Source organism: Melopsittacus undulatus, chromosome 5 (assembly GCF_012275295.1).
Source record: "Melopsittacus undulatus isolate bMelUnd1 chromosome 5, bMelUnd1.mat.Z, whole genome shotgun sequence".
NCBI lineage: Eukaryota > Metazoa > Chordata > Aves > Psittaciformes > Psittaculidae > Melopsittacus > Melopsittacus undulatus.
In genome coordinates this window covers 62,756,779-62,771,899 of record NC_047531.1, presented here as the reverse complement: position 1 = coordinate 62,771,899, position 15,121 = coordinate 62,756,779, and the positions used below count along the sequence as shown (strand labels likewise).

The 15,121-nt window shown below is 50.2% G+C and overlaps 1 protein-coding gene across 1 annotated transcript; it reads left to right on the top strand.

The window, feature by feature from the left end:
* The first annotated feature begins 2,846 nt into the window (after positions 1 to 2,846).
* Positions 2,847 to 9,810, top strand: FGF5 (fibroblast growth factor 5). The gene is made up of 3 exons (XM_005144140.3): positions 2,847 to 3,144; positions 5,480 to 5,583; positions 9,135 to 9,810. The coding sequence occupies exons 1-3, from the start codon at positions 2,856 to 2,858 to the stop codon at positions 9,474 to 9,476; spliced, it is 735 nt and encodes a 244-aa protein (XP_005144197.1). The 5' UTR covers positions 2,847 to 2,855; the 3' UTR covers positions 9,477 to 9,810.
* The last annotated feature ends 5,311 nt before the right edge of the window (positions 9,811 to 15,121 follow it).

Genomic DNA, 15,121 nt, shown 5'->3' with positions numbered 1-15,121 from the left:
AGACTTTTTTCTCTAAGGCTTGCACCTTCCACAGAGGGAGGATGCTTCCCAGAGGGCTGCTCTTGCAGGGCAGGCTGTGCTTGCAGAGCATCTATCTGTAGATTGAGTCTCCTTCAGGACATAAATCCTTGTCAGAAAGCATTTTTTCCAACCTTCTGGGATGCTGTGGTGTGTGTTTTCCTAGGGAGCAGCTGATCCCAGGGCACTTAGTGCCTGCACAAGTACAGGGATATGATGCTGCTCCTCTGTCCCTTGAGAGATTAACTCCAGTGTACTATATACTGTGAAATAACCCATTCTGTGAGTGGAACAAAAGTGATGCTGGAAGCCTGCATGCTTTCCTTGTGAGGTTGTCTGGTAGGGTGCTGCTGCCAGCCTCTCACAGCTTGGCTTGGGTCTGTCATACCCATACACACGTATCCTATGAGATCCAGTGGTGTTTCCTATAAATACAGGGCTGGTGGAGCATGTGGCAGCTCTGGTAGAGCTAGGGCTTCACAAATCAGCTCACTTCTCTGGCTTGCTTTATGTCTTGTCACATATTCTTAAGGTGCACTTTAATAGGAGTGGGCTCATGTTTGGAGGGGGACATGTTCCTGCCATGTGAAGCATGGCCCTGTGTTATTCAGTAGATCAAATAGGCTGAGAAGACCCCTTCTCTTCAAACAAGGAACCTTACACTTGAAATCCATCTAGCCTCTCCGTTTCGTCTGTCACAAAGACTTGAATAATTCAGTTAACATAACATCAGCATTAGGCTTCACAAACTGCTGGTGTGTGTGTGTGTGTGTGTGTGTGTAAGGGCTGCTGCTGCCAAGGGCAATTACACGGGATTATTTCAGGAAGTTGACTATTAGATCTACTTATTTAGATTTAAGCTTTATCTTTTTTTTTCCTTACTGGGTTATGTTACATGGACGCTTGGACTCTTTGAAATTCATGTGTTGTATTAATGAACAGATTCAAATGAAAACAACCCAAGGCAGTACAGTTCATGCCAGCTTGGGAGTTCAGTTTCTTAGGGTTTCAGTGTGAAGATGAAAATATGCCATGTCCTATAAGAATAATTAATAGCTTGTGTGAGTGCTTTCTTTGCCAGCATGGCTGGCTGGTCTAGAGGGGCACAGGAGCTGCTCTTGTGTCCAATCACTCCCTAGTGAAGGGTCTAAATCTTTTTATATTCACCTTAACTTCCAGTGGCAGGAATAGTTTATAGTCTCCTTGACCTGGATGGAGAACAGAGATTTCACAGGGGCTGATACTTTGGTAGCTGCAGCTTTTAAAGCAAGATGCAAAAGGGGAAATCCTCCTCAAGGGGAGGTGGCTGTGCCTCAGCTGTGCTGATACACAAGATTAGGTGCAAATGTCATGAGGGGTTCATAACCTGTTTAGGTTTGTGCCTGGCTCCTAGATCTGGATTTAGAGACAGCTTGGGCATGCAATTAAATAAACAAGATAATGTGGGTAAGTGGAATTCACACATTTTACCAGGCCAAGCACTACAGCTGGAAGGAGTAAACAAGGTTTTGAGTGCCCTGACCCTCCTTCAGGTATGTGTATCTATATATAGGGCTGTCTATATATACACATGTATATATAAATGTGTGTGTATATATGTGCCGATAAATAGCTTGAAATTGCAGTAATGTTGATGTGCGATCATTTCTGTTCACACCACAGCATGGCAGGTGTCACTCGGGATGGATACAGCCTCTCCAGTGTGTATCCCTGCCTGTGCCCCTGACTTCCAGCTTCCTCCCAGGGCAATGGTCACCTTGCAGCATGCCACCAGTTTGCCTCCTTCCTGCTGAACCTGATCCCTGGGTACAGCCTGGCTGCAGAGTGCTTTCTGGGTATGGGGTGGGGGAAACTAGGTTTACAATAGAAGTAAGGGCATGTGAGTGCTGAGTTTGGGTACATGCTGGGCAGGGTGAGTTTGCCCACTGTTTGCTTTCGTAGAGGTGGGTTCAGGAGGTGGCAGGGAGCCTCAAGCAGCCTCAAGAGCTGGAAAAAGAGAAGTGTGCTTGGTGCTGTGCTAGGATGATGGATAGGCTGTCGCCACAGGGTCTTCTCCTGAGTGTGGTGTTGTGTGGCAGTTGTCTTTGTAATCAGGAAGAAATACGGCTGCTGGTGTTGGCAGGGCAGCGGGCACGTGTCGGGGTTACCATGCTGGTGGTGGGAAGCCAAGGAGCTGTGATACTCTCTGCCTGGGAATGATGGGGGGGTGGGGGGACATTGTGAGCGGATAAGGCTCAGTGCTTCCATGAACGCCTTCAGGTGTTGTCAGGGGGAGCTTTAGTGGTGGCAGTGCCGACAGCCCCTCACGAACCCCAAAGGGCTGCTCTTGGAGAAGCCACCTCATGGGGGTTTTTGCACTCGGGGTGCTGCCTGCAGCCCCAGATCTGCTCCCCTTGCCCGGGGCTGTGCTGTGCAGCTGCCGCCTGTCATCCCCTGCACCCCCGGCCCAGGGGGGTGCAATTCAATCCCCTCTCGGTCCCGGGGGCTCCACCGAGCCCCGCTGCCCGGCCGCTCTGCAGCCGCTGACACAGTATTTCTCGGCGGTAACCCGAGGCGAGGCTCCGGCGCCTCCGTCTCGGCGGGACGGACAAGTTAATTCCCCAGATTTATGCGCCCCCCGAGCCCCAGCATCTGCCGCGGGGGAGGGGGGGGGGGTTGTTCTCGGAGCCGCTGGGGCCGGACACAGGTGCAGGACCGCCGCCCGCTTATAAATACCCCGTTTGCGGCGAGGGGCGTCCCGGTCCTCGCCGTGCCCGGTCCTCCCCGTGCCCAGTCCCCCCACTGGAGCTCGGCGGAGGAGCGGGATGTTGCGCGGCGCCCTCCCTCCCACCGGCAGCATGAGCCCGTCCTTCCTCTTCCTTTTCCTCCTCCTCCTCGCCCTGCCCGCCTGTGCCCGGCGGGAGCGGGTACCCGGTGTGGCTCAGCCGGGCGCCCCCGCGCCTTCATCTTTTTCCTCTTCCTCCTCCTCCTCTTCCTCGGCGACAGCTGCGGCAGGTCAGAGCCGCTTCCCGCGGAGCCGCCCCGGGCGGCGGCGAGGCCGGTTGTATTGCCGGGTGGGCATCGGCTTCCACCTCCAGCTACACCCCGATGGACGGGTGGACGGCGCCCACGACGCAAGCCCGCTCAGTGAGTGCACTGCTGGGGACCACCGGCCGGGGGGTGCGGGGTCGGGGGACATCAGGGAACCCCGGGGGTACAGCATCTCCATGCCTGAGGTGTTCCCTCTGGGGAGATGGTGCCTCTAGGTACTTGCTACCCTTGCCTAGGATGAGCTGCAGCCCGGGCTGCACCCCAAATTCACCTGGGAAAGGGAAGCTTGGGATGCTGGCTGTCCTGGGAGGCTGGGGGTAGGGTGCTGTATCCTGCAGACTCAAGTGGAATGCTGTCCCCGGGAGTAAAGTGAGCTATGCACTCTTTGCTTTGGGAATTGCCTACCGGTGGGGCTCATCTGCATTGAGGAAGCAAATCCATGGGGACTGGTGTGAAGGTGCGAGGTTCGTACTCCTACCATAGCACTTTAATGGGGTATAGTGGGGGAGGATGCTGCACTGGGCTCTCCATCGCCCCCCCTTTCCAGTCTTTTCTTCCATGTAACTTTTCTATCCTTCCCTCTGCATTCTCATTCTTCCAGCACAGTGATAGGATATATTTAGTTTAAAAATAGGACTGAGGGTGACGTTCCTCTGAGAGAAAGCTGTGCTAACTCATGGCTTATCCTTTGGGTCGGGGTTGCTGTGATATCCTGTTAGAAGGTGTCATGGGTTCAGGAATAAAATGGCAGGCGGGAATGAAAAATCACTTAAAAAGCCTGAGGGCTCAGGCCTGAGGTGACCCTGGCAGCACTGTCAGGCACAGTCAGGGAGCAATGGCCACATCTGGCCAGGACCGAATAATGCGGGCTGTAGTCTGTGCCATGGCCCCATGAAGGGGTGCTGGGAGGCCAGAAATCCTGCTTGGAGTTTTGAGGAGTGATGTTGATGGTGGCTGGAAGAGATGGGTTTGAAAAAGGGGGCATCCCTGCTGGGGCTGTTTTGGAAGGCAGGGGCTGCCTACATCCTGTTCTGCAGAGGGCAATGTGCATAGCCTTGGACACCACAGCTGCCTTGCAGGGTCTTGGGTTGTGTGAAGTTCCTTCCTCTTTAACCTGAAATTTTCCCACTGGGAAGGTGAGAGTGGCATCACCTCTGCACTTTGCAGCATGTGCCAGAATCAGGGGGAGCTGTGTGGGGGTCTTGCACCAAGGAACCAACCCCCATGGGGAGGAGGTTGGCTTTTGGCAGGGAAACCCACCTTTGTCCCCATGGGGCTTGACCCAAATAACCAGGAGTATGTCTCCCTCCCCCTACAAAGGCCATCAGGTTTTGGGTGCCTTTGAGGACAGAAAACGTGCCACAGAGGGTGCATGCCTTTTGCAGTGGGACTGCACAACCCCATGCCCCACTGGGGCATGTGGGGTGAGGAGGGGTGGCTAAGCAGCCCCCCCCCCCCCCCCCCCCCCCAGTGTCCCCCAGGCCTTTGGTGCCAGGAGCTGTCCTTCCTCCTTAAAATAAACATGGGAAGTGGTGATCTGATCCCCCAGCCTCAGGGATTTAAGGCAGCTTCATGTTTGCTCTTGGCATGTTAATCAGCGTGGCCCTTCACTGGGGCTGGGTGAGATACTTTCCTGAGTCACTGAGACCCCCCCTCCCAAGGGTAGCAACACTTTTTTTCCCAGGGTGGGAATGGCACATTGGGAATGTGTGGCTTATGTGGCTGGTCGGAGTGTTGGTGGGATGCCTGAGCCCTGCTGCCACCCCTTCTCTGTATGCAGGATACCACACGGTGTGGGAAGGGAAACATTTTGGTGCTGTTTCTGAACAGGAGGCTTCAACAGGAGGTTGAAGCTCTGCTGTACAATGGGTTAAAGGTCATGCCAGCCAGGGACCAGAACCCAGTCCTGCTTGGAAAATACCCCATTGAGGGGAATACAGCTTGTTTTCTTGTGGCTAGGCTGGGCGGCACCCCACTGCCCAGGTCCTGCTGTGAGGAGGGGCCTATGAAACAATTATAGGTACTTCTAGCCCCAAATAGTGTGTATGACACTGTGATTTCCAGAGTCTGGTATGCATGGGAGGAGGACAGGCAAGGCTGATCTCAGCAGCAAGGGAATTTTCCCAACCTTGAGAAAGATTTCCCCAGAAGTGAAATTCTGTCACAGCAGAGTCATAATTAGGCCTCTAAAAGGCAGATTTTTAAAAGAAAGCATAACCAAACCACCACCCTTTAGCCATCTTGCAGTGGAGGCAGGTCTATGAGGCAGAAGGATAGAGTAAGAGCACTGTGTGGAGCCAGGCAGTGAGGAGCAGAGTCCTGTGGAGAGGAAACACAAAGCTATGAGCCTGAGTTTTTTGACTTTTTTTTTTTCTGTGTCACACTGATGTGAAAAGAACTGTGATTTATTTTGGGATTTCTGTCATCCTAGGTATTTTGGAAATATTTGCTGTGTCTCAGGGGATTGTAGGAATACGAGGAGTTTTCAGCAACAAATTTTTAGCGATGTCAAAAAAAGGAAAACTCCATGCAAGTGTAAGTAAACCCCCTGCTTCTCAGTATCTGTTGATTATTAATGGCCTTGGGACACCTCCACGTGCACACTGTGACCCTGGTGTGCTGAGCCCTTTTGGCATTTAGCCTGACTGGTGTTTACATCTAACCAAGGGAAGTACTTTTTCCTTTCCTACAGTTGGGTATTTGCATCAAAAGGACTTGTTCTTTGAGCTTTGCTGGGATATTTTTAGCACCTTCTGCAGCAGATCATGCAGATGGCTTCAGCCAAATGTCTCCCGGTGAGCGACACAAGAGGCACCAGGAGCCTGCCTGTACCCATTAGTGGGTAAGGGGCTGTGACACTGGAGTTTGAGCTGGGTTCTCCCATGGGGAAAAACATCCCCAAAATTTCAGGCAGGTGAGATCCAGCCCTTGTGGAAGAACTGCAGACAAAATAGAGAATTTCCATTAACTCTTGTTTCTGCTGGCTGTTTTCTTTTTCACAGTTTTAATTGTGCTTTTTACACGCTGCTTCTGTGAAACCAATCCTGTAAATTGATTTAACTTTCTTGAAATTCAAGAAGCTGTTTCCTAATTTTTTCCTGTTAGTTCCTGAGACCATTCAAACAAATGAAAGTGGCGACTGTGCTGACATGAAAGTCATCACCCTTTAAAGGTGCATGTGTAAATGCAACACCCAAAGAAAGGCATTTTTAAGGCAGCATCTCTGACAACCTGTCACCCGAGTTTATTCAAAGCCTGGAAGAGGGAAAAGCCAATAGCCTGCCCTGTGGCTATAAGCCAAGCCTCCTGGTCGTGAAGTGGATGTAAGTTATGGGATGTGCTTATGCTGCTTGAGCCTGCAACTTGCCTTCGTGTGAGATTTATGAACTTGCCTCTTTTTCCATTGAGTCTTATTGGAGTGTTGCTCCTGAAACTTAACAAAGCTTAAAGGGTGAGAATGTGGTTGCTTATTTTAGGAAGAAAAGTAGGACCAGGAATGGCATCTGGGGGAAAGGGGTATGGTGAAGGAAAACATGAAGGAAGGAGACAGGGTAGGAAACAGGCAGAACAGGTGGGGAGCAGTGGAAAGGTGAAGGATGGAGAGGAAAGCGGACAGAGAGTGATCCCTGGACCCTCCAGAACCTTCCCTCCCTTGTGGTGTACAATAGGCCCCTTATTTGAGCTGAAGCCCTGATTTATGCCCTGGCACAGTCAGAAATCAAATAAAACCTTGTCAGTGTATGGTTAATTATCAGCACACAAAGGGCAAAGCCAGAGAGGGACATCAATTAGGTGGGTCAGGGTAGGGGTGAAGACACACGATGCCCTGCTCGGATGAAAGCCACAAATTTGTAGAAACTTGACCCCAATGTCTAAAGATTGCTGGGCTAAATAACACCGATAATGCAAACCCAGCATCTGTTGTTCTTTCCTGCTTTGACAGGATAAAGTTATTTCATGGCCTAATGAGTTTTGAGCAGTACAAAGCATGTCCTGTGCCTGTCACTCAGGGCAGTGCTTCGATACGGGAGTTATGCCAGTGACTTTGTACTGAACTGCAGATAAAAGTCATTCCTGCAGGAAATCAGGCTCTCAGGGCCCGGTTTTATCCCAGCTTCACATTTTATGGCTGACCTTCCTTCCTTCCGCTTCCTTCCTTCCGCTTCCTTCCTTCCGCTTCCTTCCTTCCGCTTCCTTCCTTCCGCTTCCTTCCTTCCGCTTCCTTCCTTCCCCTTCCTTCCTTCCCCTTCCTTCCTTCCCCTTCCTTCCTTCCCTTCTTCCTTCAGAAAATGACAGTAATCTCAGCAATTATCAGTTACATGCACAGATGGCTTTTTCTTCATTTATAAATCCTCGGTTTCCTGTTTGTGTTTTTTTGGCATGGGATGAACAGGAGGGGGTTTGGTGTCAGTCTTGCCATGAACCCCAGAGGACAGATTTGCCCACTGGGGTCTCGGGTAATTCTCCTTTCTCAGGAGTTGTTCTGAGTTGATGGAATGCTTTGGCCCTCTCTGGGGCTAATTGCTGTTGAGTTGGATTTTGAAATTGATTTCACTTCAGGATTGCTCTTTGTGATTGTTTCTGGAGCTGCCAAAGAACAAATCCAATGGGCAGCCAGTGCACTGGGGAAAATGTCTTTTCCTCAGTGGAAATGGTGTGACTACTGAGCTGGGAGGGTGAGATTCATGGAAACCTGTCAGGGTGATGGTGAAGGAGCAGCTGATGAGCTTCATGGAGTGGTTTGCAAAGTGGTTTGCTGTCTGACACCCCTCTGTGCCCAGGTCTGGGATCCCCCACACCTTTGGGGTTCTTAGGGAGCTCTTAGGGAGCAGTTCATTAAATGCACAGAATGGTTTGCGTTGGAAAGAACCTGAAGATCATCCAGTTCCAACCCCCTGCCATGGGCAGTGATGCTTCACACTAAACCATGCCACCCAAGGCTCTGTCCAACCTGGCCTTGAATACTTCCAGGGATGGAGCATTTACCACATTTTGGGCAACCTGTGCTAGTGCCTCACCACTCTCACAGTAAAGAACTTTTTGCTTATATCTAACCTGAACTTCCCCTGTTTCTGTTTAAACTCATTCCCTCTTGCCCTATCATTACAGTCCCTGTTGAAGAAGCTCCCCCAGACCACTTTAAGCAGGAACTTTCCTTGCCATGCTGTGGCTGGGGAGCTGGGCAGCCTTCTTACTGCCATTTCCCTTTTGCAGGGAGACTTTGCCCCAGCCATGCCGGGCCAGACTGGGAACACCAGTTTGGCTTTCCCATGAGCAAATCAGCAGTGAGCTTACCCATCTGTACAGAGATATGGATGAGCAGGGGCACAAGCATCTTACCCTACTCACAGCAGCATTTGCAAAGCCCACTGGTACCCGTCTCGGTATCAGATTCTTGGCTGTGGGCAGGGCGGTCAACTTCATCTCCTGCACCAAAAAAGCCTGCTCTTGCCATTTTTTACTGTGCAAAGGGCTTGCTTCAGGCTTTTTGCACTGAGCACGTTTTCATTGATACTTATTGCGCTGCAAGGAATTCCTTGAGGTTATCAAGTACAAAACAGCCTGAGTTCATTTAAGATGAAGAAGGAAAAAGAAAATCCAATACAATCAAAGCCCTATTCAGTAAAGCAATGGCAATCTGCATGCAATTGCATTTCTCGACTGTTCAGTTATGATCCAGTGACCAAGAGAGGGGTGTGAGGATGGGAATGGAGGTGAAGCTGGGGCTCAATCCTTGGGTCCTTGAGAGGACTGCAGCACCAGGGGTCTGGAGCCACATCCTCCCTGTGTTGAGTGGGGCAGGAGGGAAGTGTGCTCCTAGGGCAGGACAAGACTCTTTTTTCCAAGAAAGTCCAAAACTGGGCAGTGAGCAGCTACAAGAAGTACCTGTGTTGGGGGGTTTCCAAATTGTTGGGTGCCCAGTGGACTTGGAGTGGGTTTCCCAAGTGCCCCATGTTGGTGCTTTCAACACAAAGTCCCCCAAAGGGGCCTGTTTTGGGGAAGACTGAAACACCCAGCGAATGCGGTGGGGCAGGGGACGGGTCTGACCATCCGTTTGCTAATAGTGTCCTGGCTCTGTCCTGCAGGCCCGGTTCACAGTGGACTGCCAGTTTCGGGAGCGCTTCCAGGAGAATAGCTACAACACGTATGCCTCAGCTGTGCACCGCAGCCCGCACTCGGGGCGACAGTGGTATGTGGCCCTCAACAAGAGGGGCAAAGCCAAGCGTGGCTGCAGCCCCCGTGCCCGGCCCCAGCATGTCTCCACACACTTCCTACCCCGCTTCTGGCAGCCCCAGCTCCCAGAGCTCGCCTTCACCGTCACCCTCCCTGAGAAAAAGCTCCCTCCATCGAAACCAAAGGTTGCCCCATCCCCACCTCGGAAAAACCCTGAACCCATCAAGTACCGGCTGAAGTTCCGTTTTGGATAGTGCACCATGGTCGGGATGTAACACAGGAGACACCCAGTGCCTGGGTGTATTTTGGGGTGACCCCTTGAGAGACCTGCGTCCCTCTTCCCTGGATGAATGTGGCAATACTCCGTGTAGCCATGTTGGGCTCAGGGTCTTCTCTACATCCCACAAAGTGAATGGCATCCTTGGAGGCATGCACTGGGGTGATGTAACTTGGGCTTTCCAAAGAGTATACCTGCAGTGAATGGAAAACGCTTGGTGGACATTGGGTTAGTTTTCTGATGGTGAAAGGAGCAGAAAGGTACCTCTACAGCAAACATATTTTCTTACCTTATTTTCACTAATTCTTGACAATCATTTTCATACAAGAGATCTGTTCAGAGCCAACCTGTTAAGTATATTTTCTTTTCCTTTTTTTTTTTTGGCATCTCCTTTTTGCTGCACTTTTTCCTCCAACCCAGACAGCAGATACCCAGGCTTGCCCCTTCCCCTACAAACAAGCTTCTCCCATCCACAACAAAATCAAGCCCAGCAAATGGATTCCTCTTATCTGTGGTTCAAGGGGGCCTTAAAACTCTTTGCTGGCAATAATATATGTATATATATTATTTTTTGTTAAGAGTTGCAGGCTTGGGGAGGGTGGCTGTTTGCAACCCTGCTCCTGGTTGTCTTTCCTGTTATCCCCTGGTCATCTGGAGGAGTGAGTCTCCTCCTGTTCATCGAAGGATGGCATTGACATCTGTGTTTAAAATACCTCTGCCCCTGGCCCTGTGGCATTCCTGCTCACATGGTGAGGGGACCACCCTCTGTGCCCCTGCTCCCTGGGGATCCTTTGCTCCCTGCCCCGGTACTCCCTGCTTTCTTCCAACAGTTATCACTGCTGATTTCTTTTATCATTCACAAGACACTGTCAGAGCAGGGAGAAAGGGGTTTACTTCATAACAAGGGTGGTGATGTAGCAATAAATGATGTTACAGCTACTTGTACATTCAGAAATGGTTTTTTTTTTCCCACCCAGGCTGCCCTGTGGTTCTGACTATGGAATTGTTTCTTCATTGTGTTACCTGTGGAGTAATTGTGCATTTGGAGGTTTTAATCAGTGTTGTATATATACAGAAAATGGTAGCACTGAACCTCACCAGTTAAGCCTTAAGAAGAGCCCAGGTGGGCTTGCGCTGGCAAAACCCTTCCCAGCATGAGCCCTGTGAGTGTGGAGCAGCAATAATAAGGGCAGGCAGCACTGCTGAGCCTTTCCAAATCTGATCATGGTACAAATGGTTATTGCCATTGGAATCATGGTTCTTCACCTGTTGTCTTTCTGGGCAGCCTCTGGTTGAACACATCAGCTTCAGGCAGTTGCAAAATGCTTTTGCACAGAGGCATGTGCTCCACATGCAGGGATGGATGGGGGTGCTAGAATAAAATCTCATCATGCTTCGTTTGTGTACCTAGTTGTGTTATCTCTTGCCTGTCTGCTCGACGTGTGGGTTTTTAACTTTTTGTTTCCCTGAAGGAGAAAAATAAGTGTCACTAACTCAGCCTCTATGTGTGGTTTTGTCAGAGGATTTGGTATCAGTGATGGGGTGGAGTGGAACAAAATCAGTGCACATGCTTCCTTTGTGTGCCATGCTCTGCATGCTGTACCCTAAATGGGCTGGGTTTTGGGGCCAAGGTCTAGCAGGGGCGCACAAGTTGAACACTCATGCCAATTCCAGTGGGACAGCCCTTGGATTTGAAGAATTCAAGAAATACTGCTTGAATTCTGCTGTCCAGCAACCAGGCACAATGAGGTGTAATGCTTGCTGAAGCATGGGGTCACCTAAATGAATTTAATTGAATGAAAACACAGCTGCCGGAGCTGTGTAGGAGAGTGTCAGCCTCTGCCCAGCATAGGTGCCTGGAGCTCCAGGGGTAGGTTAGAGAGGTGTGAGTGTGCCATTCCCTTGGTGCCACTGCTTTCCCTCAGAGGGAAAAGGCATATTTTTAATACTATTTTAAGGACAATTCTTCCCTGTGAGGGTAGTGAGGCACTGGCACAGGTTGCCCAGAGAAGCTGTGGCTGCCCTATCCCTAGAAATGTTTCAAGGCCAGGTTGGATGGGGGTTGGAGAAACCTTATCTAGTGGAAGGTGTCCCTGCCTGTGACAGGGGATTTGAACTGGCTGAGTGTTAATGTCCCTTGAAACCAGTCTGTGATTCTTGTCGATAACTAGCCTGTACGAAAAAAAAATGCTTTGATCCATGTGTTTCTGGGCAAAACCTGACCCTGACCTTATCTGCAATAGCAACATCCAGCATTTGCCATAGCAACTACTGGGAAGTGCCACTTGCAGAGATGGGAGCACAGGGGGCAACAGTTCCAGCCTGTTGCCCTTGGGAGTCACCCAAGGGAGGAGGGATGCTGCTGGTCCCACCCTGATGGTAGCCTTCCTGCAGCCCCTATGCCTGCAGAAGATGAGCATTGCTGTTACCTTGTGTATGTGGGTGTGGCTGACAAGCATTTCTTCTGATGCCCCTTGCTGTTCACAGCAAGGAGAAGAGCACTTACGTTTCAGAGCTGTCTGGGGGAGCGTAGGAGCTTTTCCCCCTCTTACACCCCATTTCCTAAGAGGCTTCTGCTGAAACACTGACATTCTATTGGGGTTGCTGGCAGCCAAGGAGCAGGTGCTCTGTGGGGAGGCTGGTGCTTTAATATTACAGTGATTATTAAACTGCAGTCCTGCAATTGCAATGAAGAGTACAGCAACCCACTTGCAACCTCAGCAGGAAACCTAATGCAAGTTAATCCAAGTGACATGGACAGACAGAGCATTTGTGTTCCTTTCTGGTCACTCTTCTGCAAGGAGACTGTTGTGGTTTAAACACAGCCACACAGTCTCTCTCACACACACACCTCCGCTCCCAGAGGGATGGGGAGAATCGAAAGAATGAGGTTTGGGAAAGAAAGGGGTTGAGATAAGAACAGTCCAGTAACTAAGGTATAACACAAACCATTACTGCTACCACCAATAATAATAATGATAAGGGAAATAACAAGGGAAGAGAATACAATACCACCTGCCGAAATGAGCCCAACCCAGAAGAGAGCATGCCCTTCTGGGTAACCCCCAGTTACCTCCCTGGGCATGATGTGCTGTGGTATGGAATATCTCTTTGGGTAGTTTGGGTCAGGTGTCCTGTCTCTGCTTCCTCCTGGCTTCCCCTCCTCCCTGACAGAGCATGAAGTTCACAAAGTCCTTGGTCAGACTAAACGACTGAGCAGTAACTAAGAACATCAGTGTTATCAGCGCTGTTCCCAGGACGAAAGTCAAAACCACAGCACTGCACCAGCTACTAAGAAGGAGAAAAATGACTGCTGCTGCTGAACCCAGGACACAATGGGTTTGCTTATCAGAAGGAGACTGAAGGCATACAAAAATGGGTAGATATCTGCTAACTTTAAAAATAGCCTGGGGACAACTTGAGAGGTAACTTTTACAGTGTTTATGTTTCCTGCATTTCAAAAGCAGGTTTGGTGTTGGCTTGCTTTTGTTTACAGCTGTTGATTGCAATTAAACCTTTCTGGGTACAGTTTTTGCAAGCAGAGAGGAGGCCATGTTGCACTGGACAGCTGTTCCCCAGGCAGCATGAGAAGGCCAAAGCCTGCAACAGGAGCCCAAAGCCTCTGGGAACGGGAGGGCTCTGGCAGGGGAGCCTCCCTGCCCTTCAGTGGTGGGATTTATTTGAGAGAGAGGGTGCAAGACCCTTTTACCTCCTTATTGACAGCATGCTGGTGGGACCATTGCTCTTGCGGAATCAACAGGAGCAAGAGTACACTTGGTTCTGTGACTGGAGGGATGGAAAACTGCTGTGATAATCCAGAAAAAGAAGAAAGGCTCCAGCTTTGCAGCTCTGACTGACATAAGCTATCCTGTCAGATCCTTCTGCTTCATCTTCATCTAAATGGATTTGTCATCTTGGCTTCAACAGCAACAGCAATAATTGCAAAACTCAGGATTTTTAACTTAATTTGCATAAAAGCTCTTCATATTGTCTTTAAACCTTGTTGCACACAGAGGAAAAGCCTGGGCAAATCAAGGGTGGGAGGGCTCTCCTGCCTTCTTTTTGGGGTACTGGGATAGTGGGGCACGTGTTTGGGGAGCATGGAGAGGTCAACCTGCTAGAAGCATGGCAGGGTCCCCCTTGGTGGGGGTCCAGCAGCTTCTTGGGCAATTTTTGTCATGGAGCAGGGCTGGGATGAGCCTGAGGGAGTTGGGATCATAGAATATAGAATGGTTTGGGTTGGAAAGGATTTTAAGATCATCCAGTTCCAACCCCCTGCCATGGGCAGGGATGCCTCATACTAGACCATGTCACCCAAGGCTCTCTCCGACCTGGCCTTGAACACTGCCTGGGATGGAGTCTTTAACCACTTCTTTGGGCAGCCTGTGCTAGTGCCTCACCACCCTTATAGTAAAGAACCTTTTCCTTAAATCTAACCTGAACTTCCTCTTTTTTCACCTTGTCCTATAGCTACAGTCCCTGATGAAGAGACCCTCTCCAGCACCTCTGGGGAAGCTGGAGGCCCCCTTCAGATACTGGAAGGCTGCTCTGAGGTCTCCACACAGCTTTTCTTCTGCAGGCTGAACAGCCCCAACTTTCTCAGTCTGTCTGTATGGGATATATAATGAATGATAACATGGATGTACAAAGTTAGCTATCCTGGCAGCACGATGCCCCCAAGCTCTTTGTCAGCAAGGCTAAAAATGGGACAAAGTACTGATACCCAAAATTCAGCCTTTTTTTCACTCCTATTTGTTCGCTGAGTCATCGTGTCCTGCAGGCTTTTGTGGATGGAACATGTCCAAAATGTTGATCAGCAGACTACCACACAGGGAGAGATGTGGTGCCCTGGACAAAGCACAACATTGGTGAGTTTTGGAACAAATATGAGGTCTCCTGGGCTACCACCACTGCACTGGTGCACGTCCTCCCGGGAATAACTGAATTAACACCCCCTGGGGAGGACATTGGCTTAAATGTTTGGTATGTCTTGCTTTGGTTTGTAGGAGTTTTCTTCCTCTATCTTATCCAACTTACCCGTGCTGGGGAGAAAAGGCTGGGAATGAAATAAAGGAAGGGAGTTCCCAAATTCAAAACAACTGCTGCCTTCAAAGGAGGCGCAGATTCACATGGAGCAGAGAAATGGACTGGAGGGAGTGTGGTAGAGTGTGCTGCGCTTCTGGATGAGCCTCACTCAATGTTTTTTGGTGCATGTTCCCAGGCAGCTCTTCTCCCAGGAGAAGAGATTCAGAGCAGCCCTGTGGGGAAGGACTTGGGGATGTTAGTCAATGAGAAATTGAACTGAGTTGGCTTCAGCGTGTGCTCACAGCTCAGAAACCACATGTGCCGGCTGCATCAAAAGGAGCATGACCAGCAGGTGGAAGGAGTTGATCTTACCCCTCTGTCCTGCTCTTGTGAGATCCCATTTGGAGCACTATGTGTGGTTCTGGTGTCCTCAACATAAGAAGGACATGGAGCTGCTGGAGCGAGTTAGAGGAGGCCACAAGGATGATCAGGGGCTGGAGCAGCTCCTGTATGAAGACAGGCTGAGAAAGTTGGGGCTGTTCAGCCTGGAGAAGAGAAGGCTGCATGAAATCCTCAGAACAGTCTTTCAGTATCTGA

What these genes read in the sequence shown, in the direction of transcription:
- FGF5 (XM_005144140.3), top strand. Translation starts at nt 2,856, where the DNA reads ATGAGCCCGTCCTTCCTCTTCCTTTTCCTCCTCCTCCTCGCCCTGCCC. An exon ending in CCACGACGCAAGCCCGCTCA is followed by an intron (nt 3,145 to 5,479) that starts GTGAGTGCACTG and finishes CTGTCATCCTAG; the next exon opens with GTATTTTGGAAATATTTGCT. An exon ending in AAGGAAAACTCCATGCAAGT is followed by an intron (nt 5,584 to 9,134) that starts GTAAGTAAACCC and finishes TCTGTCCTGCAG; the next exon opens with GCCCGGTTCACAGTGGACTG.